At 55.7% G+C, this 24,248-nt stretch overlaps 10 protein-coding genes and 1 non-coding gene across 11 annotated transcripts; 5 read left to right on the top strand and 6 right to left on the bottom strand.

The window, feature by feature from the left end:
* Positions 1 to 1,928: 1,928 nt before the first annotated feature.
* B0T26DRAFT_872102 (uncharacterized protein) lies at positions 1,929 to 2,657 on the top strand (the record flags this gene model as incomplete). The annotated part of the gene is made up of 1 exon (XM_060447950.1): positions 1,929 to 2,657. One exon carries the CDS (start codon positions 1,929 to 1,931, stop codon positions 2,655 to 2,657), a length of 729 nt encoding a protein of 242 aa, XP_060296489.1.
* A 505-nt stretch (positions 2,658 to 3,162) lies between these two features.
* On the bottom strand, positions 3,163 to 3,236 carry B0T26DRAFT_t145. The gene has a single exon. It is a non-coding gene; the product is annotated as a tRNA-Val (tRNA).
* A 2,735-nt stretch (positions 3,237 to 5,971) lies between these two features.
* Positions 5,972 to 8,173, top strand: B0T26DRAFT_675972 (uncharacterized protein; the record flags this gene model as incomplete). The annotated part of the gene is made up of 3 exons (XM_060439910.1): positions 5,972 to 6,116; positions 6,221 to 6,333; positions 6,389 to 8,173. The coding sequence occupies 3 exons, from the start codon at positions 5,972 to 5,974 to the stop codon at positions 8,171 to 8,173; spliced, it is 2,043 nt and encodes a 680-aa protein (XP_060296490.1).
* A 254-nt stretch (positions 8,174 to 8,427) lies between these two features.
* On the bottom strand, positions 8,428 to 9,436 carry B0T26DRAFT_644782 (Alpha/Beta hydrolase protein; the record flags this gene model as incomplete). The annotated part of the gene is made up of 3 exons (XM_060437657.1): positions 8,428 to 8,580; positions 8,681 to 8,893; positions 9,062 to 9,436. The coding sequence occupies 3 exons, from the start codon at positions 9,434 to 9,436 to the stop codon at positions 8,428 to 8,430; spliced, it is 741 nt and encodes a 246-aa protein (XP_060296491.1).
* A 1,417-nt stretch (positions 9,437 to 10,853) lies between these two features.
* Positions 10,854 to 12,504, bottom strand: B0T26DRAFT_802759 (ankyrin repeat-containing domain protein; the record flags this gene model as incomplete). Its single annotated transcript, XM_060447064.1, has 4 exons — positions 10,854 to 10,883; positions 10,992 to 11,017; positions 11,083 to 11,924; positions 12,017 to 12,504. The coding sequence occupies 4 exons, from the start codon at positions 12,502 to 12,504 to the stop codon at positions 10,854 to 10,856; spliced, it is 1,386 nt and encodes a 461-aa protein (XP_060296492.1).
* Positions 12,505 to 12,592: 88 nt separating this feature from the next.
* Positions 12,593 to 13,140, bottom strand: B0T26DRAFT_646931 (uncharacterized protein; the record flags this gene model as incomplete). The annotated part of the gene is made up of 2 exons (XM_060437859.1): positions 12,593 to 12,881; positions 13,028 to 13,140. Coding segments are annotated over 2 exons (402 nt in total), but the record flags the coding sequence as incomplete, so codon positions are not given.
* A 70-nt stretch (positions 13,141 to 13,210) lies between these two features.
* B0T26DRAFT_645480 (uncharacterized protein) lies at positions 13,211 to 13,719 on the top strand (the record flags this gene model as incomplete). The annotated part of the gene is made up of 2 exons (XM_060437727.1): positions 13,211 to 13,498; positions 13,528 to 13,719. Coding segments are annotated over 2 exons (480 nt in total), but the record flags the coding sequence as incomplete, so codon positions are not given.
* A 1,460-nt stretch (positions 13,720 to 15,179) lies between these two features.
* B0T26DRAFT_302426 (uncharacterized protein) lies at positions 15,180 to 18,368 on the bottom strand. Its single transcript, XM_060434262.1, has 3 exons — positions 17,789 to 18,368; positions 16,696 to 17,730; positions 15,180 to 16,638 (listed from the first exon to the last, which is right to left on the bottom strand). The coding sequence occupies exons 1-3, from the start codon at positions 18,280 to 18,282 to the stop codon at positions 15,348 to 15,350; spliced, it is 2,820 nt and encodes a 939-aa protein (XP_060296495.1). The 5' UTR covers positions 18,283 to 18,368; the 3' UTR covers positions 15,180 to 15,347.
* A 412-nt stretch (positions 18,369 to 18,780) lies between these two features.
* Positions 18,781 to 19,424, top strand: B0T26DRAFT_302430 (uncharacterized protein). Its single transcript, XM_060434263.1, has one exon. The coding sequence runs from the start codon at positions 18,970 to 18,972 to the stop codon at positions 19,363 to 19,365; it is 396 nt and encodes a 131-aa protein (XP_060296496.1). The 5' UTR covers positions 18,781 to 18,969; the 3' UTR covers positions 19,366 to 19,424.
* A 2,013-nt stretch (positions 19,425 to 21,437) lies between these two features.
* B0T26DRAFT_302461 (uncharacterized protein) lies at positions 21,438 to 22,426 on the top strand. Its single transcript, XM_060434264.1, has 3 exons — positions 21,438 to 21,660; positions 21,731 to 21,955; positions 22,017 to 22,426. The coding sequence occupies exons 1-3, from the start codon at positions 21,584 to 21,586 to the stop codon at positions 22,222 to 22,224; spliced, it is 510 nt and encodes a 169-aa protein (XP_060296497.1). The 5' UTR covers positions 21,438 to 21,583; the 3' UTR covers positions 22,225 to 22,426.
* A 210-nt stretch (positions 22,427 to 22,636) lies between these two features.
* On the bottom strand, positions 22,637 to 23,977 carry B0T26DRAFT_751732 (uncharacterized protein; the record flags this gene model as incomplete). Its single annotated transcript, XM_060445425.1, has 3 exons — positions 22,637 to 23,396; positions 23,456 to 23,599; positions 23,679 to 23,977. 3 exons carry the CDS (start codon positions 23,975 to 23,977, stop codon positions 22,637 to 22,639), a joined length of 1,203 nt encoding a protein of 400 aa, XP_060296498.1.
* Between the last annotated feature and the right edge of the window lie 271 nt (positions 23,978 to 24,248).

The raw sequence follows: 24,248 nt of genomic DNA on the forward strand, positions 1-24,248 counted from the left end.
TGCGACCGACGGTAATAGTGGACATCGACTATGTCGGTTCGGTAGAGCAAAGAATCACTCTAATGACACACCACCAAGGGTTGCCTGAAAGAGCCAGGCGCTCGCCACCTCTAATGTTCCGCATCCAGCCCGACTAGAACACCGGGGAGCCATATATGGAGGCCGTGGTAGGGTTCCCGCCCCTGACATCCCCCACAAGCGTCATAGGGTACGAAAGAAACAGGTTTCTAAATGTGCCTGACAGTGCCGCACGAGTGTGGATTTGCGGAACTCTGTATCTCAAAGAGCTCGGCATACATGTCGAGCGTCGGGGGGTGCTTGCTTTCTGGGGTGCTCGGGAAGCAGCCTAACCGGGAGAAGACGCGCCGAGAGTCGCGCTGTGGGACGCCGCCTCCCCCGTTGTCTAACTTGCGGAATCGAGACTCTACGAACTCGACGGGCATGGAGGGCGAGACAAGAAGGAACAAACACTGCGACAGTTCGCCGACCGGCGGGTCACAAACGGGGGGAAACACGAACTCACCGGCAAAGCGAGTGACTCGTTTAGCTTGCCGCTGTCGAGACGCCCCGACGAGCCGAACGTCACCATCCATGCACAAATCCAATCGCGGAGCTTTCTCGAGTGGACGGGGTTCCAATTGGAATTTTTTTCCACGACGAGTGATTTTTTCCACGACGAGTGAGGAGACAAAGGCGTGAACTTGGAAAGCAGTTGCGGGAGAGTGAAAAGTGTGGCACCCCACAACAGAAAACGAGCCACCGCTGCTTGAGGTACACGCCGGGAAACCAACCGCCCGGGGAAACTGGTGCTTATCCACCCTCGTACTAATACGGCGTTGTCAAGTGTCAGTGTGCTGGTTGCTCTCCTGGGCCAAGCACGAAGAGACAACGGGAATACGGCACGTCCCCGGCATGCTAGACGAAGTCGACGACGACCACGATGCGTGCCCCTAGTCCAGAGTCGGCCTGTAGTTGTTGCCGGTATTGACCAGACTCTAGACAGACCAGGCGACAAGGGACGGAAGATGGCTTCTGGCAAATCAGACAGCACTCGCAGGAGGACCTCCACTTCGGTCGTCACCGACTGCAAAAACACTAATCTTGTGTTGCAGCGGGACATTTTTCCCAACTCGGGCTCACAATCCGTCACATAGCCCTTCATGATAGCCATCACCTTCATGACAACTACCACCTTCATGATAATCACGTCGCATCATTAGGCGGCTAGACTGCAGGCGACTGCCAATACTCGTCGTCGTCTTGCGATCCCATGCAGCCCGGCTTGCTGGTTTGGGACAAAAGACGCCCCTGGGCCAGCCTTACGCGGCCGCGCACTGCGCGCAGGCCCTCGTCCCAGCAAATGTTGGCAACAGGCTCCCTCCCCTCACCGGGTTCGTGGCTGGCTGAGGCAGCGGTAGGCCCGAATTGCGGGGGATGGCTTGGCTGCCTGGGCGGCCGTTACATGGCGGACGAGCCAATGGCACCGCTGCCCCGCGAGGTGCAGCTCGGTCTAGACCGTCCTCGGCCTAGGTTCTAGCGGCTAGGCACTCAGCCCTATGCAGGCTAGACGAGACGATTTGACGCTATCGTGTCTTGCTCTGCTATCTCTGGAGATGCTCTGGCAGCGGAACTCGGAAAAGAACGTCCGGCCTCAAGGGAAGAGAAGAGACGTTGAAAATGGAAAATGGGAGACGGAAAACAGGAAGAAGGAAAGGAAAGGAAAGGGGAAAGCATATAAGGCCCGGCCTTGACTCCCCAAATCCCAAAAGCTTGTCTCAACAACCACCTCTGCCTCTCACTGCAACACATCGTGGCTGCAACACATCCATTGGCTGCGACACATCCATTGGCTGCGACAGACTTTCTCCACAAATCCCCATACCTTGCCTATTTACCTACTCCCCCCAGACAACCCCCCAACCGCCACCATGCTCATCCTGTACGACGAGGAAGACTTCAAGCTGGGCTCGACCAAGAAGGCCTTTGGCGACCGCGCCGTGCTGCAGATGGTATACGTGCGCACCGACATGCTGGGCAGCGACAAGATGAAGGCCTACGTCAAGGCCAAGGACGGCGAGCCGGAGCCCATCGTGTCGGGCAAGCCCAAGCACTGGGTGTACAACCACTACGTGCCGCACGGGCGCATCATCAAGGCCATCGAGGACGTCATCGTCAACAAGATGATGACGCGCGCGCAGGTGCTCGCGTGGCTGGATAGCGTGACGAAGGCGCTCAAGATCGAGCCCGACGAGTTCCTCAAGCAGGTCCAGAACCCGCTGACCAGCCGCCCGGCCTTCGACGTGTGGGTCGACTGGGCGGCGGCGGCCATCTGCGACTGGCGCGAGAACATGTTCTACGGCCCCGGGACGGGCGACGGCGCCGGCACGCGCATCGACTCGCCGTCGGGCGGCGCCAACAGCGCCGCCCAGCTCGCCCGCGTCAAGCTCGGCGCCGCAGAGCTCAAGAAGAACCTGCCGAGGCTCAGCCTCGCCGACCACATCCCCAACGAGGAATTCGAGTACTCGGCCGACGAGGGCGACGAGCAGCGCGTCGCCGCCCCTAAGGGCGACCAGTGGTGGGAGGCCCTCAACAAGACGTGGAAGGCCAAGGACGACAAGAAGGACCCCAACTGGAAGCCCGGCGACGACGACGAGTGAGCGCAGCGGTGGAGTTGTCTGCGGTTGCGTGGTTTTTGTTTTTGTGTGCAGCAGTGGTGATGTTCAGGGCGTGCGCCTTTCTCTTTTGTCCTCTTTCTCGGGAATATACATGTAGCTCGCTTGCACGTACCAACGGTACCCATTAGCGCATGTGCTTTGGCGAATGCTGCTCTCTCGAATGCTGCTCTCTCGAATGCTGCTCTCTCGAATGCTGCTCTCTCGAATGCTGCTCTCTCGAATGCTGCTCTCTCGAATGCTGCTCTCTCAAATTCCCCTTGTCGTATGTGTCTCTGATCAGCGGGGACGATGTGTATGTTTCAGAAACTTTCAGCCTCTATTGCAGTGCAGTGCCAGATGCATCTCATCTTGACTAGAGTTTCCCACTTTCTCGCAATTTTGAAAACAGAGAAAGTCGGGGCGCCAACACTACCGAAAGGCGGATGACCAAAAAGGAAAAGTATAAAAATGAAAAGCCAGAAGACGTTAACCCCCTGCCGCAATCTATTGATCAGACCCGGGCTTGAACCGGAGACCTTCAGTGTGTTAGACTGACGTGATAACCAACTACACCATCCGACCAGCTGTTGTTGAAAGCAACGACTCTTGCGTATCCATATCGAGGCGGGTACTTCTGTGCGCCGATTCTCTGCCCTAGGTCTAGGGTTTTGGTGGAGTTGGGCCCGCAGACAAGACATGGGTCTTTCTTGGCTAGAGCTTGGAAGGTCTTGTCCAAGGATGTGGAGCAAGCAGGTCTGATACGATAGCATGTGTGCCTGCGGAGCTGTGGTGCGGATCCCCAACGGATGGTATCTGGTCATTGCACGCACCGCCTTCTCACGGAGACGGACACGCGCTGTCGAGTGCATCCGTCACTTCGTTTGAGTTCCGTTTCTCGATTGTCACGGTAGCGGAAGTAGGAGGGCAAAAATAGCACCTACTCGAGCCATAATTACTGTGCGGACATTCTTGGGCTTCGTGTTTTCGGAATAATTACCGACTGGGTGTCGTCTGAGTGAGTGTGGAAAGCCATGTGCCATGTGCCATGTGCCATGTGCATAAAACGGCCGCTCGCTGAGTGCCTCGAGGGGCTGCACTTTGTACCGGGCTTAATTCCCTCGGCGCGGCGCTGTAATTAGACGTGGCCTGTGACGAGGTGCAGTGGTGCACGCTGCGCCAACTCTTGGCGTCGTCTCGTGAAGCCGGTAGCTAGGGCTGGCCAGTGATTATTGAGGCCGAAGTGGATCGGGCAGGCTGCAGCCGAGATGAGGGAAACGGGGAAACGGGGAAACGGGGAAACGGGGAAACGGGGAAACGGGAAATCGGTCAGGTTGGTAGTTAGCCATATGCAAAGGCGAGGCAAAGTGCAGAGCTGAGATGGTGACAACCGCCTCCCAAGCTGCCAATGGAAGCTACCACGTGTTAGTGTCACATAGGTATAATACCTAGGGTTTATACCTGGGTAGGGTGTCTGTCCGCACCCTAGAGTCTTCAGGGCTGCAGGTAAGCAAGCGGGCCTGACCAAAATGCTGACCGAGCAGCCGTACAACGCGGCGGCAAAATTGAGCTTTTGTGTTAGTGTTTCTACTTAGGACACCCAATCAACTTCAGCAACAGCCTAGACTATTGAAAGCTGATGGTGGCGTTTTAAGGTTTCCTCTGCGCGCCGTGCTGATCGTAGGACAGAATTGGACAGGTAATTATGCCATTTTGCCGGAAATAGGAGAACTGCCCGCAACAAGCAGCGCCGTCATCGACTCAACAGTACAGATGCAAGACCATGTTTGACCAATGGTAAGAGACCACTGGTCTGGTACAGCCAAGTGCATTGAGACCTGATTCGGCTGGATTTATCCTGCGCTGGCTTTGTTAGGTGAAGTCAGTTCCGCCAAGAATACGCATGCCTGGCCTCGAATGTTAGCCCCTATTCTAGACCTAATTAAACAAAATTTGGACAAAAGGGAGCCCCCGCCACCAAAGTAAGAAGGAATGAATCTAGCGTGGTTCAACATCGCGAACTCGCCGCCTCCCCGCCATCTGATAAGATGTCTCACAGGTGCTGGGTTCTTGTTTACACACGGATTTACGCATTTACATTCCACTAGCGCAGGTGCTGAACTCGACAAACCATGACCAAGACGTGATGAGATTTGTGGATGTGCCGTTTGGTGATGGGGGGGGGGCAGTTTCTTACAGGCGACGACCTGGAGACGTGTGAAGAGACTGAGATTCGCATCATTGGTCTTACTTTGGGATGAGGGACAAGGGGGTGGAAAGACCATCGTGCCCTAGGTCCAAGGCAAATAGGGTCGACTTTATGTCTTGCTAGCTTCGTTAGTATAGCAGAAATCTGTGCTGGGCACAGGCCAAACCTGGCCCAGCCGGGTCCACCAAATAGCCCTTGCGGATCCACCCTATCCATGCCACATAGATATCCCGCCTACGGGCCGATAGATTTTAGCTTCCCCAAGCAATTCATCACGTTTCATACATCGCCGTGCCTCGCATAAAATCCATATAAACCTGCCTGTCCGCTGGCTCCATTGTCAAACTCTTAACTCGATCAACAACCCGAAAGCCAGTCAAAGCCGGTGAAAGCCTTCCTCATTTCTTGCGAATATAACCGACCCACAGCACTCAGCTCACCCCTGACCCCAAGTTTTCACTTGTCAAGATCTTTTCGCTCTTCTCTTTTCGGCTTCGCCCTGTTCCTAATTTGTGTCTAATTACCTACATTACTATGGTCAACCGCAACAAGCTAACCAATAGCCTCTCGTAAGTTGATTTATAGAAAGTTGGTACTCCAAGCCCGGATGGGCCGCCAGCTACGGTCGCACCAACCCGGGCACTGGCTTCTGCTTCTGAGAGCGTCGAGTTGCTGCGATGGGGAGGGACTTTCTGTGCGGCTGCTTTGGCTCTCTGTTGGCAGCAGCCGTGATGGAAACCAGTACTTTCCGGGACTCTGACTCTCTTGGTCTCTGAAGACTGTCTTTATTACAGTTCTCGTTGCGGCGCGCCATTCGCATTCTCTTCTTTTACTTTCCCAGGGGATCGCTCGCTGGCTTGGTCTCGCTTGACAAAGTCTGTTTATGGGCTACGAAGCTTGCCTTGGCTTTCCAAACTTCACCCACGCGTCTCATGTCGATAAGAAATTAGCATCTAGAATAGTTCACGCCAGTGCCGTCTAGACACCTACCAACCTACGCTTCAATAATGTTTTCTCGGCAGAGTGAAATCTCGGCTTCACGCTCCATTGTCTGATGATGGGATGGTCTGATGGGAGCCAATAATTACAAGCTTGGCGACAGCCATTGGTCATGAGACTCGCAGCGAGTTTAGCTCTGTGCGGCCCACGCCGCCAATGGCTGGCGGTGGCGCCTGCAGAGCTGAGTCTGTCCGCCCTGAAGATTGGCAAATGGTCTGACAGCCGCTGGAGTGACCTGTTCCAATGTAACGTGATGGGTTAGTTCAACAGCATCCACGGCCGGAAGATGTATTAAAATGCTCGATTTGCTGCAAATCAATTAACTGCTTGATTTGCTGCAAATTAATTAAATGTTATTCAGAAGGAGCGGCTCCACCATCGCTCATCCTAGGCGCCGATAATCAACACAAACTTAAATCCGCTTTCCGCCCGTCAAGATCAATTAAACAACATGAATGCAGCCCGGACACCCCGGTACGTGTCGGATACCCCTAGCGACGCCCGCTCCCGGCACTCAACCACATCGCAGCCAATGGACCAGGCAGCCGAGTGCGCAAAGAACTCGCACGACACGCAGCGCGTAGCCGTGCTGCTCCTCCTCCCCCTCAGCCTGCTCTTCCTCGCGGCCTGTCTCGGCGCCATCGTCGCGCTGGCCGTCCACGGGCCGGTCCTCGTCCCGCAGCAGGACACGCGGATCACCAGCACCATCATCTCGGCGAGCAGCAAGCTCGCGACGCTCGTCATGGGGCTCGTGTTCGCGCGGTCGGCGTGGGCGTCGGGCGTGGGCGACGTGGTGCGCGGGCGGCCGATGACAGCACGCAAGCTCGTGGCCGCGTGCAGGCCGTTCCTATCGCTCGAGCAGCTGCAGAGCTTCGGCGCGCTGCCGGCGCCGTTCCGCCTGCACGTGGCCGCCGGCGGGCTGTGTCTCGCGGCCATGGTCGCGACCTCGCCGTCGTTCCGCTACGACTCGCTGCCCACGGCAGGCTCCAGAGTGGCGCTGGTGCCCGACGTCGCGTTTGCGTGTCCGGCGGACAAGGTCGCGCAGACAGGGCTCTTTATATGCGACCAGGGCGGATCGAGGCTGAACATCCTGACCAACACGTCGCTGCACGCGTGGGACTACATCGGCGAGGTCAACTCGGGGGGCCAGCGCACCGTGGCCAAGCAGGGCCGTGTCGGCGATGAATCGCTCGGCGCCAACGTGACTCTGGCCACGCTGCCGGCCGGCTGGAAGCTCGACCCCGGCGGCGGCGGCAGCGGCAACAATCTCCCGTGGATGGCCATGTCGGTGTCGTGCCGCGCGCGCGCCATCTCGGTGGGCTTCGCGGGCAGCGGCTACCGCAGCAACGCGAGCGTGTTCCTCGACGGGGACCTTGCGGCCGTGTTCGACATTGGCGCCATGCCGCAGTGGAACGCGGCCGTGCACCTGCTGCTGCGCGTCAACGAGTCGGACAGCGCGTTCAGCAGCCTCGGCGAGTACGACGTCATCATGCTGGGGCGCGACGAGGACCAGCCCGGCGGCAGCAGCATGATGCCCGGGCTCGACATGGCCAGCGTGACGCCGCTGGGCTCCGCCGTGCTAGACCTGTATGGATACGGAGCCATCGAACAGCCGCTGGCGGGCGCGGCCGCGCGGTGCACCTTCTGGGCCGACGCCGGCGGCGGCTGGCCGCCGGGCCCCCTGTGGCCGCCGCTCAACCACACGACGAACACGGTGTGGGGCGCGCTCGTCGATGACCGCCCGACGCCCGCGACCGCCATGCTCAACTACGGCGCCTCGTGGCAGTACACCATCGTCAGCGACAACGACGTGCCCGGCGGCTCCGTGGCGTACATCGCCAACAACACGGGCCCCGGCGTCGCCTTCCACCACCTGCTGGCCGCGTACATCCGCAACCAGTGGGCCCTGGCCGCCTACGCCGTCTCGCGCCACACGTACTACAAGCTCGAGCGGCCGTTCGCCGGCACCGGGCCCGAGCAGCTGTTCGTCTCGGCGACGCTGGTGGCTGCGTTGCCTGCGGCGGCCCTGGCCGTGGCCATGGCCGTGGCCGCCCGCGCGTGCGTCGCCGCCTGGGGCCTGGGGTACTGGATCAACCGCGTCGAGTTTGGAGGCTGGTGGCTGCTCAAGGCGGCGAGGCCCGATCTCTATGGCGCCGGCTTCGCGAATGCTACTGAGGGCGCCTTTATGCAGTCGTGCGAGGCCGTCGACGTGCAGTATGTCGATGTCAAGCCGCGTGACGGCGTCGGCCAGTTGCTGCTCCGGCGCGCGGGAGAGGGGTTGGAACCGTTCCAGAGGGGGCGCGTCTATCAGTGAGCTGCTGAGGCACGGTTGTTTGTTCAGTTGAAACCAGTTTGTTCAGTTGAAAGTCATCAGGTTCCAGCGCATCCCATGGATCTCTTGCGTGCAGCTGGTCAAGTTGTGTGACGATTCACCAAGTACCTGATATCGTTTATCATTGCTACCCAAAAAACCCCGTCCCGAACAACCAAACCTTTGCGATCGCCTAGCGTATTTCCCCCCTGAAATACCCATTTAGTTATTGAGTCTCGTCTCAACAAAGCCCCTGATCAAGCCTCGAGAAACAGGACAGCGTGCTTGGCAAAGAGCGACGCATACTGAAAGAGCGCGCCGTGGCCGCTATCGGGGTATACGACGAGCTGCGCGTTGGGCAGGCGCTGCTGCAGCACGAAGCTGTTGGCGGTCGGGATCATGTAGTCGTCCTGGCACACTGATTAGCAACACCATAACCGCACACCGCCCTTCCAACAACACACGTTCCCGCCACCCAGCAAAGAGAAGAAAGGCCAGCGACAAACTCACATGTCCATTCACCACCAAGACGGGAATCCCCAGTTCGGGCAGCCGCTCATATGAGCCATCCAGCCCCTGGCTCGTCTCCGGCGCCGCGTACCCCGCGATCTGCGCGACCTGCGCCTTGAGGCCGGCAGCGCCATCAACATATCCCTCGCTGAGCCAGGCAGCCGGCTCCTCGCCCGACGTGGCGCGCGAGCGCTCGTGGACGCGGGCCCACCACTGCGCGGCCGCCGCAGCGCCCGCAGCTGTCTTGGGGAAGAACAGCGTCTCGAACGCGGCCGCCGTGATGTGTTGCGCGGCGGCGTGATCCCGGACGTCAGTGTGGCGCGAGGCCGCCACGTCGGGCCCGGCGCTGGACGCGGTGCCGGCGAGGATCAGCTTGCGGACGCGCACACCCGCAGCGTCACTGCCGGTGTTGAGCGCGAGCAGCTGCGCGACGTAGCCGCCGAGACTGAAGCCCAGCACGTCGACCTCGCGCGCGCCGACCAGCCCAAGGAACTCGGCCACGTCGTCGGCCGCCTGCCGCACCGTGGTCGCCACGGCCCCCGTGCTCAGACCCACGCCCGCGTAGTCGACCAGCACGACCGCCCGCTGTGCTGCTAGCGCGTTGACCAGCTCCGGGTCCAGTTTGTCCATGACGCCGCGAAAGTGTGTTAGGACGACTAGCGGCGTGCCCCCGCTTGTGCCCAGCCGCCGGTACGCGAACTTGGTGCCGCGCGGCGTCGAGACGTATTGTGTTTTGGCTGTTTGGTGGGTCGCCATGTTGAGGTTGGTCACTTTAACTTGAGCAGGGGTTATATCGGGGTGGGTGTGTTGGTGAAGGGAGAGAGTGGCGGTTGACGATGAGATGGACTGAGCGAGACGCGGAAATCTTTGTTGATATCATCATGGCTGTTTGTTCCGTCAGCTCTTCTTAAATATAGTTGTCTCTGCACACTTCTCTGCACACTTGTTAGTCTCTCGGCTAGCTCGGTGTCGTGGCCACTGATTCCTCCGCAACCACGGACCGATTCTATTTCCATGCCGAGCTGAGTGAGACTGCCAGCTTACTAACTCCTGCTCGACGACATCCTGTCTCCACATCCGGCTAGCTTTCCCGACGCTTGAAGATTCGAGACTGGAAAGGCGCTTACCAAGCTGCGTCGCGATTACTGATCGGCCCAGTTATCTACCCCTGACTGGCGCCGTCAAAGTCCAGCTTACAACACGCTCGTGCACACCCGAAACGGCTGTTCACTAAACATTAATTCAGCCAAGCCCGGTGAACCACCCACTGATGCATTTTCGTCCTACTGAAAAACCAAACTGCGATGGAGACAGGTGCCCGCTGATTAGTGAACATCTGGTTAATTATTAAGCTGAATGGACTTCATGCCAAGACTGTGGTTCAATTCACACGTTCTCAGTCGCTTGGCGCGCTCAGTCGCTTGGCGCGGCGAAGAGGTTGTGCTTGTCAGAAATGGCAGCTCAGAACTATTACGTGGACCTTGGCACGGCAAGTTGTTCTCCCGTCCCGTGTGTTTCTGTGGTGGTATGCTAACTCTTTAGGTAGTCTACGCTCTCCTTGAAATCCCGGGCTGCTCCGAGTTAGTTAGCTAGTCAGCCACTTTACCAGGATAGTGACGCTTGGAGCCTGTTCGGCTGCCAGCGCGATCAGGATGATGCACATGTATAAAGTTGAAGAGAGAAGTAAGAGCTGGGACAACAAAGCCGAGGAAGAGGAAATGCCATCGCTTCCAGCAGAATCAGCCAAACCTAAAAAGAAAAACGTCGATTTCAACGTCTTGGAGATGGGATGACAATGAGCAGGGCTTGGAGGATAAAAATACAGGTAGGTCCCTGGTAAAATGTTCCGCTTTTACCCTCTCGGTCTCTTTTGCTTGCTTACTACCCCGTGCGGGCCGGGCCTGATCACCATCCCGGGATATTGACCATGGCTGAGGTTAAGAGCCGGGAGCGTGGCATTGAATGGAACGGCACATGCTATCCCGGCATTACTGGTCTTCCCCTGGCTGCTCGTCAGAGCAACCACTCTCAGTGGGGAACGCAAATTAACATCCGCCGCAGACGTTAACTGTTCAGCCGAGCCCTTTCCTCCCGCTAAGCAAGCAGCAACGATCGTTTTGAGTGAAATGACATTCTTATATTTACAACGCAAGAGAGTCGTCCTGCCCGTATTTTACTCCTGGCCTTCGGTAGCCTGCATATTCTATCCCTGTCTGGCCATTACTAACCTCTTCTTATTCTGTTGTTCCATTGCCATCAGTTGCATTTGGTAATCTCGCATTTCTCTCTCTTTGTCTCTCTCGTAACTTACCACGGCCTCGTATCTAGGGTCGCCGGCTTAGCCAGCATAAAGATATCAGCTGCCGCACCACAACGCGGAAATATCTCAGGGAGTAACTCACGCTGCAATCCTTTCATTCCGTCAATTATGGTCACGATACTACCAAAGGCCTTCTCCTGAGCGATATCTCTACACCTTTTCAGATGGTCATCCAACAGCTGTATGTTTCGGTATCTCAGGAGCACCTCGGCATCTGATTCCTTCCCAGACCTAAGTGCTTCCACGACCTCCTGGTCGCCGATGATTTGAATCTGCCCGGCTGAAAGAATGGCCTTGATTAGGCTACTATCAAAGTCGATATGACGCGAGGCCGTCATAAGCAGACTACGATGCAGAAAGACTTCGTAGTCCTTTTGCTTTACGAGCTCTTCTATAATTCCTCGCTGACCGCTCGGGATCGCGCGGTCTAGATGCTTTGGGTGAGCTTCGATGTCTCCATATTGTAAGAGTGCTTTCAGAATTGCTTCATATCCATACTGGATCGCAGTAATTATCGTCCCCTCGCGAACTCTGTGGTCTTCTTGGGTTTTGAGTCCGGCGAGCAGGACAATAACTAGCTCCAGGTCCCCCATGCCGACAGCCACATCAAGTACGCCCTCTCTCGTATTGCATGACGCCCCACGAGATATCAACAGTTTGCAGACTTCAATGTGGCCGTTCTGTGCAGCGAAATAGAGCGCAGTGCGGCCCCTTCGAGATGCCGGTGTGTCGACATTAACGCCAGTATCAAGGATCGCCGTAACCATGCCAATCGACCCTTTCTCGGCAGCTGCGTGGAGCGTCATCAGTTTCTTCCGGGCAAGCGCGGGGAACATGATTGCTTCATCCGATGTGTCGTGATAGCGACTCTTGTGTTGTGAGAGCTTGGACGGGCCATTAAACCCAGGCTGTAAGCGAAGCAGCCTTCGTAATGGCAGCGAAAAGGCAGCTCATGACGGGCATTGTGTTTTTTCCGCTCTTCGGCCGTTTTCATGCCGCTTGTGAAAGAACCGCACCAGGGCTTGGAGCACTTGTATGTCTTCCACGATCCGTATAGGTTGTCCAGAACCTCCTCGGCTTCCGAGGTGACTCGCCCGTCTCTCAGCATCTCAATGCATTGTCGAATGGCGAGCGTCCGGGCTTCGATGTTTCGACAGGAATTTCGCTCTTTATCATCCTCTGGCAGCGCATGGATCGCAGCCTGCAACTCCGTAGGGGTCATGACCTCTTCTACCGCCTCACCGGCTTTGGAAACCAGGCCGTACGATTGCATAAAAAGCCCTCCCAGCCGGCCTAGGGCTTGCGCCACCGATGGGTCCTCCGGCTCTGGGGGCTCTGCCCAGTCGAGGAGATGGACGTACCAGCACTGGACCGCGTAGTCATGTAGGGCAAAGTACCCCCTCCTGGCGTGCACTGAGATTTGGTGATGGTCGGTTTTTTTGAATGGCTCGGAAGTCAGGTATTGCAGGCACAGAATTCCGTACTGTGCGTTCCCGAGACTCATGTTGATCTCTCCTCTCCGAGACAGATACCTAGTATGACCACGCGCTTAGCCGACAGCTCGAGTATCCATTCAGAGCAGCAGAGGATACTCACTGGCAAGCAGTAGGATGAACAACGCTGACCGTACTTTCAGGACCTGTTGTCGCTCCTGGTGGGTGGCGGAGATCTAAAAGTGATCCACACAGATCCTTACAACTGGCGTACAGGCGTTCAGAATAGTCCACGGTTCCATTCGCGGAATCGATGCAAAATATTGCCTGTATCTCTCTCCAGTACAGAACCCGCTTCGCGCACATCACCAGAGACAGGATCCTGAGCGCAGTGCTCCGTTCTGCCTCCACGGGCTGGTCCAAGATGCGTGCGAGAACTCTTTCATATCTATAGAATTGTCAGTTGAAGACATACCACCTGCAGAGAGCATCTCCTTTGAGCGACATTGCTCAGAGTTGGTGACATTGCTCAGAGTTGGTGACATTGCTCAGAGTTGGTGACATTGCTCAGAGTTGGTGATAAGGGGCACCTACGCTTTGCCGATGTCCCGGGGGAAGACTTTGTTCCTCAATTCTCGATGCAGGTCTGGAAGCTGTGGTTGTTGTAGAAAATTGTGCATCACCAACTTTGCGTAAAGAAACATGCCTAAAATAAGAGTGCATTAGCAGGAGCAAAGCCCTACATAAACAAACACGTAATTACCTTGGGCCCAGTCGCCCTCTGCCGCGATGATAGCTGACGAGGCCAACAACAGCGACTATGCTCAGGTCTGGGAGGCGGTCTTGCAATACGTGCGAGAGGGAGGAACATGTGTGGTTATGGGTGATTTCAGCTCTTTCGTTAAACCGTTGCTGATGAAGCAGTTCTTCGCAAAGGCGGGCTTGTTTTGGAACCAGAGCTCCTACCGCCGGGCAGCGCTCGCGCTCAAGCCAAGCACAATGGGACCGGACTTGGCCGTGAAACTCCCTTCGTGGTATGGGCCAAAGGCTGTGAGTGTGCAGAATGTTGCACATGGCGATATCTGAGTGTGCAGAATGTTGCACATGGCGATATCTGGTACCACGCTGATGAGATTTCGGCGGTCAAAGATCTTGGCCTTGACGATATGGGAGAGACACCGGTCGCGTTTGCACGAGTTGGAAATGGGCGGCTCGGATACGTTGGTGACGTGAACGCCGAGGAGGATTCAGACACTATTATTCTTGCGATGTGTGGTGTTTTATAAAAGTTCACCGGGTTTACCGCCAGCCGACATCAATCCACTGAGCTTTTAGATACGACAGAGCACACCGAAGCAGGGACGAGGTACCTCACAGAACACAATACAAGACATTCACCCTCGTGCAATCCAAAGTGCCATGCTTCTAACAGGGGCCAGTTCCTCGGCCCAGGAATTAAGCGCGGCCTTGATCTAGGCCCTAAATTGAAGCAGCCGGGTAAATTTATCCTCACCGCCCTTGAGCTCACCGCTTACTTAACTTCATTCCGATCGGTAGGTCTTCGAGACTCAGAGAGGTGTCTGAGATTGGCTAACCAGGAACAAACTTGTCGTCAATGTAATGAATCTGCTCAAAAGGTTGTACTCCTCTAGAACCAAGAGGGCACTCGCAAAGGCCACCAAGAACATCAAAGTTCACGAGAAGCGTTTCCTCCGAGCAGTCGAACAGGCAGATCGCGAAGCTGTTACAGCTCGCGACATCTAGACATCCAAGGCGTTAAGCGCCATCACAGTCTGTCTGGGCCTCGACCTGGGAAAGGACCAGAACCCAAGCTCGCCTGCTACTTAGGAAGTAAGAGCGGTTCGCCTGCCGATAGTTCTGGGCGGGCCCAACCTTTGTTTGTAGCTTGACAGCACGAGATTGACCAGATCTAGTATCACCTAGCCCTAAATAGTTCTTCTCGCCAACTAAGTCCCGCTTGCTTTGTTCTCCATGGCCTAGGGGGCTAGGGAAAGACGCAGACGGTGCTTGGGTATCACTAACTTCATCGTAACACCTTTAAGGCCACCTTCTAGATCGACTCGCGAGAAGCCGGAGGCATCCTACTTGGCTATTGCCCAGAAGCTACGGCAAGCCAATCTATTCAGCTACACGCCGTCGTCAGGCATAGACGTGGACGTTGCATGGGGGTTAGTTGCACGCGCGAGTGGCTCGAAGGAACCAGTAAGCCTCCTTTTCCTTTGCCCTAGTCGTGTATTTGTAGTCAAAGTCATAAGGATAAAAGGGATACGAGAGAGAACAATAACATGGTAGGTAATAGAGCTAACTGAATTACGTTTTTATTTACCTTATTAAAAAGAATCATTATACGGTAGGTAATAAGAACGGAATTACCGAAACGCAGCGTTCTTATGGGTTCGGAACAAAATATGTCTGTCATGGCTAGTCGGCTGCCTAGCATCAACTGGCACGGCGATGGCGCAGGCGGAGGTGTGAGGGCTGCCACCAAGCAGGAGCTCGTTATTCGTGTCGAGGGTGAGTTGGCACGGGATTGATCCCCGACAGAGACTTCCATCATTCGAGCTCGCGTCTAATTCTCGGTTGCAGAAATCATGCGCTTTACAACGACCGCGGCCGCGCGCCTCCATCTTGTTTAATTGCAACTCCAACAGCATGCTTTGTGCTGTCCAGAGACATTTCCCGCTGAATACGACTTGCGAGACGCCAGGAAAAGACGTTGCAAGTTTCCTTCGTCGTGGGAACGGAATTGAGAGTGGACGCTGACTGTCGTAGGGCGTTGAGATTTACTGCGATAAGAGGATAATCATGATTGACGTGCCGAGTGTTGGGTTGGATATACGTTGTGCATTCTCCTACCCGCAACCTCGAGTCTATGTGCGTGTGCCTCATCTCTTTAACAATTCGAAATGTTCCTCCGCTTCGAGTCTTGCAGGGCCCGTCTGATTTGCTCCTGTCGCGGATCACTCTGTTTCTTTCCTACCCGCACGTGCGGCCGTGGTGCGATCGGGCAGACGTAAAGTTCTGGTATGATACGCGCTGTTGGCGCGACAGCATAGGCCTCTGTTTGGCTAGGGATATGTCCTGCCGGCGCGTGCGTTGAGTGACGGCCCCCGCAGCTTTGGCACTCGACTTTCGCTCTGCATCTTGACTCTTCTGTGCTTTCCTGGTTGGCGTGTGGTGCTTGAACGCTAATGTAAGTTGTCAGTCCACCACTATCTCCTTCGTGTTCCTCCTCTCCACCAGCCCCTAGATTGGCCTTCCGATTCAATTCCGATAGGCCAAAGATATCGAGAAAGGTCTCAGGCTTCTGCCACACGCCACAGGGACACGTCGAAGACGAGCAATAGTAGGCATGCGCCTCCTGCCAGCTCTGATAGCGTCCCTGACCGATCTTGAACCAGTCATTCAAAAGGGGCAAGACCTGCTCTCTAAATTCCTGCGGAGTGTACTGAGCCCGCCTGACGTGATCCGGCCAGTTGATAGCCGCGTACTGGAGCCCGAGGCATCCATGCCGTGGCTGGAGCCTCTCGCCCATTGCTAACACCCATTTGTGTTCGTCATGGCTTTTCAAAACCCCTAGCCCCCCGTGGAGGCCTGCCAAGGGGTTGCTCTTTTTAGTCTTCTCCTCGTAATCCGCTGACGATGCCAGGGGCGCCAACGTCTTGTCTAAATCGCGCATTCGAAGAAACCGGAGACACTCTTTGGCGAGAAATCTCTGTGATTTCAGGGGATCCACGTGAAATTCTCGAAGTTCGGGATGCAGGGGGTCTGTTTGCAGCAATGCTCCTGAGGGGAAGAAGACCTCCATGGTCATATGGCTGAGGTTCACCTCGGGAGGATCCACGTGACGGTCGAGGTTCAGGAGCGGACCGAGGCGCCAGCAAAATGCCTCGGGTCGGATTGGAATGGCATTCTTGTTGATCGTGCCGTCGAGATTGGCCTTGAGGTTCGTCATGGCAACAAATTCGGGAAGGTCCAAGCAGTAGTTAGCTTGACAGAGCCAAATGAGCATGCATTTAAGAACCTGGCGGTCTTCGGCTTTTGGAAAGTTGGGCAGAATGTCTATAAGGATCTGCTTGTATGTAGCGCCCAGGTCGCTAGACATGTTTTCGACTGCATCCTCAATCTGCTCAACTGTGTAGAGCTCCCCGATGCGCTGGACATGCATTACAGCTTGAATGAACCTTGGAGACATCAGATTGATGCATTTTGAAGTACAGGGAGAAATATGGGTTGCTCACCTGCCATCACTCTTCTTAACGATCTGATCGATTGCGGCTTGCTGCAAATCCGGTCCCATGGCATCAAGACATTCATTGTCCATCTCTTCGACCTGGTTCTCGATAAAGGCACGTATGTCGGACTCCATGAGGTGCTGATCTAATCTGAGGTGGTAATCGATCTTCTGGGCCAGCTTGGGTCGCTTTTGGATTTCGGAAAGGTGTCGGGTCGTGATAAAGGTTCTCAGATCGAGGCCAGACGCGATTGGTGGTGAGCGTAGCGACTGCTCTTTGGCCGTGTCCACAATCGTTGACACGACTGTCGTTGACACGACTGTCGTTGACACGACTGTCGTTGACATGTCTGACTGCGAACCTTTTGTTGCCGTACCAGATGATGTGTCCATGGTCGATGCTGCCTTGGCAAACGAGACGAGGTCGTCAAGGAACTCCAGCAAAAGCCCAAACTCTCGGCACTCGAAAGAATCAACCCCGTCCACCACCAGGTACACTCTTCCCATTTGTGCCAGTAGCTTCTTGCAAAGGTTGAAATAGGCGTCTCGTGTTGGGTGTTCCCCTAGAAACTTCCGCTTCAGATCCGCGACATCCTCATACCCGACCGAGCTGTGCAGAAGCATCTGCCGGACGATGGTGTCATAAAGGGCTGCCAGAAAGTTTCTCGTCGCATCCTTCATGGCGAAGCAGAAATACAAAACAACGTGACCATCGTTCTCCGCTCGGTTTAACAAGTCTTCAATGACAACAGAAGCTAGCACCGACTTTCCGCTCCCAGAAAGGCCGTCGAGGCAGAAGAAGTCGCCACCGCCGTCGGGATGGGAATACCAATGTTGGTAGGCCCCATGCTCTGACAGCCAGCTTCCGGTTGTTCCAAAGCGTTTGCGCACGGTCATCTCGTGCACCTCCCGGTACATGACCCTCAAGGGTGAGATCCAGCCTAGTAGATCTGCTTCCTCTTTTTCGCGTAGCGTGTCTTGGATACTGGTAAGCATGACCCCCTGGTGTTGGATCTCGTCTTTGACGTCACGGAGATCGCCACTGCAGCTCGGTTAGAATGCATCTGGTAACAAACTGACTTGGTGCGAAGAAGCCTTGCCTGTTGCTTTTCATAAGCTCAAGCGCCATGCTTGACTTGTATCGCGAGATATCATCGAGGAGCTTCCTCGCTCTCTCCTGTTTGCTGGGCCATTTGAGGCTGGCCCACGCTCGTTTGATAGAATTACGCGAAGATGAAATATTGGAACCATTCGGCTGTGTACACTCATCCCTATTATTCGTAAAGGGACGTAAAAGCGTCTCCAATTCGTCGAGGGCACGCCGGCAACCGGGGAGCAGTTTGTTCAGGTTGTCAAGGACCAACTCATTCGACTCGTGGAGATGTTGCAGGCTCTCTAGGGTGGTTCTCAGCGAGAGAACCTCGATCCGAACTACGAATACATCTCCTGGCGTGCCTCGAACGGTTTCAATGTAGTTTGTTGTGAGCTTAATGATCTGTGCAGTGACCTGAATGATGCCAAGGATGGCTACGCCGGTCTCAATGCCTGCCATATTCTTAAGTAGTAGTAGGTATAATGGGAAAAGAGGCGGCATTGAGAAGTAAGTCGCACAGAAAGCAGAAAGGACTACAAAAAGTTGTTGGGCTAGTTGATAAGGCCCGAGAAACTGGACCGTCAAGCGGGAGCCTGTTAATGCAACTCGGTGAGGCGGTGGCTCAGTCGAGAGCCCGCAGGGAGGGGAAATGGCAGTGCAGAAGGTCAATGCGCCCGCGTCACACCATCGCACCTTGCCAACCTATCGTTAAGCAGAAAACTGCCTTCGACAGCCGCCGTGGCTGGGCTACCTGTTTAGTCACCCCCACAACATTTTCTGACCAAGTCAGGATTAGACATCGGTTGTGAGTTCCGCGTATTGCCTGATTCCGGGAAGCTCGAGACGGGATGCGTTACGGAGGTAGGTAGGTAAATTGCCCCTGGCAGGGACCCCGCATCAACGCCCCCCGCGACTTCCCACTTCTCAATCTCTACCCCTCTGTCCTCTGTGCTTTTATTCAGTGATTGATTCACTGCCCGTCAGCCCCTCGATCAGACCGTGGTCTTGATCAAAATGGATGTACCAACTCCGCCCCTCCTAGGTTCTCAGCAAGCCGTGACACGGACCTCGGCCGACCTCGATATGTCGAAGAAAGAGGATGTGTGCCAATCATGTGGAAATTTCGACGGCCGCCACTAGGACCGAAATTCCTATGGCTAGGTCTATCGCTATGTTACCATTGCTGAGATGCAGGCTGCGTCATCCACCTGCCTCGCGTGTAAAGCGCTCTTCAGTTACTTCAAGCTCCGCTTCCTAGTTGCCGACAGCCAGATTCTCTACAACACTATGGGCACGGCGCTGATTCTCCAGATTTCATCCATTGGGACGACGGAGCTCTTTGAATTATTCCGCTCCAGCCCAGTCCTCACTATGGCCCTCCCGGAGGGCCAGCTCTGGCCGCTTGTCAGGACAGCCCTGCCATTGCGGCCGGAGTTTTCCCTCCCTGATGCACGGTCGCGCATTGCCTCGTGGCTGCACGATTGCCAGTCGAACCACCCGAATTGTGGGAGAGATGCCCCGTCGGTCATGCCCACGCGCGTCATAGCCCACGCGCGTCATAGCTATTGGTCAGGACGGGGATGAACCGTATTTGTATGAGACGTGCCCAGGCGCGACTGGCCGTTACGCTGCTTGAGCCATTGTTAGTGCGCGCCAGAAGACTGCCCGCCCATGACATTCAGAGGAAATCTATCTCAGAAAATGCAACGTCCTGGCCGCGCCTTGCACACCAGCCACAGGCAACCCGTATGGGGTATTGCGAGAGGGCTCTCTTACTATCAGAGGACAGATAGCAAAGTTCCGCAACCGGACTTCGGCAGAGGTGTCAGAAAAGACTGTAACTATTGATCGGAAGGACGTCAACTATGAGATGATTCTGTCCCACGATATCCCGCGGCCCAAGGACAGCGAGGAAGAGAGTCTCGTTGTGAAGGCAGGTATAAAGGAGAGTCAAGGCTGCACGTAAGGAATGACTGAATTCGTAAATAACTAAGCTAAAGAAAGGAAAAGGAAAGGAAGAAAGCCTGCGGTTCCTGCAGGCCGTGGTTTTGTGGTGGGGAGAGGGGCAATTGGGCTAGTCCCAACTGGAAATAGGGGCTGCGGGGTGGAGCCTGCAGTCAGGCATGGTTGCGGCACCACGGACCATAGTTCGGCCGGTTCCTACCAGTTCTCGGAAGCTGGGGGTGTCACGGTCGCCACAGAGCTCATGTGACAGGATTGATTCTATTGGCTGCATTGTGTTTAGAGTGTGGCCTGTGCGCACTGCCTCCTACGTGCTCAGCACTACTATTTCCCCGCGCTCTGCGCGGACCCCGCGATAGATTCCTTTCTCTTCCTTAGCTTTAAATCCACATTCGTTACTGCCTTCAACTATTGACATCCCTACTTCGTAAGGCGGGCCGTCACAGGGGCTGGGAAGCAAGGTTCAGGATCTTGTCTTGGAGCCTGTAATTGGACGAAGTGGCTGTTTTACTCGGAAAGGGCATCTATTACTGGAATACCGGAGTATACCACTGGACGACTGGAAAAAGGTTGTGGAAGCTATATCGGTTGTGGAGAAGACTATTACGATTCTATAACCTTTTAAGGTAGCTGGGAAGGCCTCCTTTATGAGCCTATTAGGTATAGTTGTTAGTGGTCATTTCTTCGTTGGACAAGCGGGCGGTCATTGTGTTGAGAACTATTTAGTGGCTACAGTGTGAGTCGGTCTAACATGGACAGGTTAATCAGGCCCCTTCTTTGAGAGGAAGGATTTGATGGATTTATATATCGCAAATAAAGAAGTTCGGGATTTCTCCGAGGTTGAGGGGATGGTGTGTTAGGGACCGTTAATTGTGTGGCATGTTACGCTAGGTGGGAAATGTAAATGTGTATGGCCGGGAGATAACGGGAGTCAGACGAAGTAACTATCGACGCGCGTTATGTGCTGTTACTGCCTTCATGCGGGCCTATGTGCCAATCTCAGATAAGGCAAGAAGGAGCACAGCATTAGGACTAGGCCTACTTCCTTCCTTCCCCATAGCACTCTAATACAACCATACCTACGAACCACTGCGCGTAAGCCAGTGAAATTTAGTGTGCCGTGGCATGCCAGCGAAGTAGCTGAAAACCAACCATTTAATTACCGCAATTTACACAAGTGCTATACCACCGCCAACTACGAGTCGATAGAGGGTTTCGACTCCCACCCCGATTGATTGGAAGTCCTTCGCTTAACCTTTTTTCCCACTGTTCTTCTTCGTTACCGATCGGGCGTGCAAGGAAAACCCCAAGCGCACACGCACGCGCACGCGTGCGCCTCACCTACGATGGCGCGTGCATCTGTCCCACCTTGTATTTACCTCACTCACCTGGCTCAGTCCAGGTTGAAGTCTTGCACCTTTCTTGCTCGCGTTGCCCCATTGTGGCCACCTCGATCGGGCGTACCTGCCTTCCTGCCCAAACATGTCCCAGCCTGTCACACGGTTGCGGTGAGGGGTTAGGGATAGGTATGCCTCAGGCTGGTGGTCACTTTTCCTCAAAAACTGTGAGGGATTGGTCAGAGAGTCCTCCATTCATCTCCAACAGCCGACGTGGCTTGTGACCATTGGCGGAAGACAAGGAGCATGGAATCCAAGCGAAGCCCTCAGATTGTAGCATAAGAAGAAGGCCTGCCCCCCCCCAAGATCTTGGAGGGTTCAACCCTTAGGGCCATCCCCTGTCAGTCGACCCTTGTAACACAGCCTGATGCCCGATTCCGAATCTCAGCTTGAATCGCCCCCTACTCAAGAACTCGACCAGTGTATCCCCTAAAACAATCGAGATGGGAGAGCGAAAGTACTTTTATGCCATCGCTCGAGGACATCCCAGCGGAGGGGCCCCGGGCATCACCACATCTTGGTATGGATGCCAGAATTTTCCAGTCGAGGCCGACTCGTGTCAGGTACATTGAAATATCTGACCGAACTAGGGGCGTTGCGCAACCGATCACATCTGGGTTTCCCAATTCCCGAGTGAAGGGCTTTGGCACCTTAGAAAAGGCCGTCCGGTACATGTTGAATTCTGGTTGCAACACATTCTACTTCCTCAACGGCCCTACAGACGGTGAAAAGTCTGTATCGAAGCTAGATGGCGGGAAGCCATCATCTTATGCTGTCGCAAACGGTCGTGAAGTTGGACAATACTCAGAGTACAGGTGGGAATTTTTGCCCTCATGTCTAGCTTTAGAAGAGTTGTTGGTAACAATCCACAATTAGCCTCGAAGCGGAGCCTCGAGTCAACCGATACGGCCACGCCTGCCACAAGTCCTTCTCAAGCATCGATGCTGGGAAGAGTTTTATTGAAGGGTATAAACAGACCTGGCGCCAGATACATAACAAGGGTCCTGTCGATAGCAGCGTGGATGGCGATCATGGTGTTGCAGGTCTCGTCGATAAGTTATATATGGTGTCTCTGAGGGATTGAGCAGAGCCAAGAGTCGAGCATGTCTTCGGATGAGGCTCTTTTCTTTTTAGCGGCCGACTACCCATGTACGCAGTTCACGAACGAGATGAAAAGGAATTATTATTCATCAAGTCGCGCTTTTCGACTAGTAATAATAACAAGAATATCAGGCTTAGATATTATAGATAAGGTAGCCCTACTTCTGGCGTAAATACTAATTTACGATATAAGATTATGGCGGAGTAGTAGTGGTAGGGAAAGCAGAAGCCGAAAAGAGTAAATGAAAGTTGGTCGAACTATACCGCGGAGTTAGTGCCGGCCATGCTAGCGCCCGGTGCTAGGCTTCGCCGTGGCGAACATATTTGCAATCGTTTGATATAGCTGTCACCGCCACGGGGCGAGAACGAGGAAGGTGGCGCGGGCAATGCAAATTTCACACTGGGAGAGTGGCAGGCTCGGCCCGGGCCGTGGCCTCGCGGATGGGCTGGGCCCAGGGGAACTTGCCGACCATGTGCTCCTCGCCCTCGACGTACTCGAAGACGGGGGTGCGGGCGAGGGCGCGGGCGTTCCAGGTGGCAAAGAACTTTTGGAGCGAGGGTTTGGAGAGGACGTGGCAGTCGACGAAGCGGTGGGTCATGTCGGACCAGGTGGCGGAGCCCGTAGCCTGGCTGGCGGCGGCGAGCCCGTCCTTGACGGTGCCGAAGCGGACCTGCTGGTAGTCGTCGAAGGCGGCGAGGAGCCGGTCGCGGTCAGGGAAGGCTGTGGCGTCGCCCGACGCGCCCCGCACCTCGCGGGAGGCGTGGTACATCTCGTTGGCGAGCGCCACCACGTCGACGATGCCGTTGTTGCAGCCCGCCCCCGTGCTGGGCGTGAACTTGTGCGCCGCGTCGCCCGCCAACACGATGCGGTCCCAGCTCCACCGCTTGAGGATGCCCTCCTCGAGATTGACCATGCCAGCCTGCGTACGGTCCAGGCGCTCGTAGATGCCGATGACGGACGTGTCCTCGCCGGCGAACAGCTGCAGGGTGCAGTCGTAGCCGTGGGTCTCGCTGGCGTCGCCGGGCTGGACGGGCGCCACGGTCGGGAAACGGACCCACATGGCCCGATGCGATGTCAGGAAGGGCTTGGCGTCGTTGACCTCGACGGGCGTGGCCGACTGAAGCGCCGCCGTGCGCATTAGGTCCCGTACCTTGCTGTGGACGCCGTCAGCCCCGACCACGACAGAGCCCTCGTACGTCGTCCGTCGGCGCACGTCACCTTAACGCCGTCGGGCCCTGTCACCACGTCCACAACCTGCTTGTTGGGCAGCAGCTTGGCCTGCGCCTCGGCGGACAGTCCGTCGTGCAGCGTCTGCATGAGGTCGTGGCGGCTAATGACTCGGGGGTAGGCGCCGTGGCTGCGTATAGCCGATCAGCATTACTGTTGGGGGTTGGGGGGGGGGTTGGGGGGGGAGGGCGAGACAGTAGCAGACCTACTTCACCTTGAAATAGGTAAACCACAGCGTGTCACCGAGGTTGCGGCCGTCGTGGTCGATGCGCTTAAAGCGGCTCATGGGCGAGCTGACGCGCTCGATGACGGGGAGCAGGCCGAGCTGGCCGAGCTGTCCCAGCACGCGCAGGCCGATGGGGAGCAGCACGAGGTTGGAGCCCGCGTCTAACACAATCTTGCTGCGGCTCTCAAGCACGACAAAGTCGAGGTTGGCGCGCGAGAGCGAGTGCGCAGCCGTCAGCCCGACCGGGCCGCCGCCGACGACGATGACTTTGAAGGCGTTCATGGCGGGCTGAGAGTAGCTAGACGCCGACGTCTCTACATGGTTGTAATTGTCTACAGACAGACATTTTATACTTGTCCTGACAAGTGAATCTACCAGGCAGACGCGTACTCGGGCGGCCCGGCCTCACCAGTCGCTCGCCTTGACGAGAAATGGTCCGATTCCGTCGTAGCATAAAAGCGCATCAGTAAGCACGGTCGAGGGGACCGCGTCGTGACTCGTTCGGGTACGATGTCGTCGCGTCGCCAAGCCATCCAGCTCTTCTAGCCCGCAT

The sequence above is a fragment of the Lasiosphaeria miniovina genome, assembly GCF_030549165.1.
Source record: "Lasiosphaeria miniovina strain SMH2392-1A chromosome Unknown B0T26scaffold_4, whole genome shotgun sequence".
Taxonomy (NCBI): Eukaryota; Fungi; Ascomycota; class Sordariomycetes; order Sordariales; family Lasiosphaeriaceae; genus Lasiosphaeria; species Lasiosphaeria miniovina.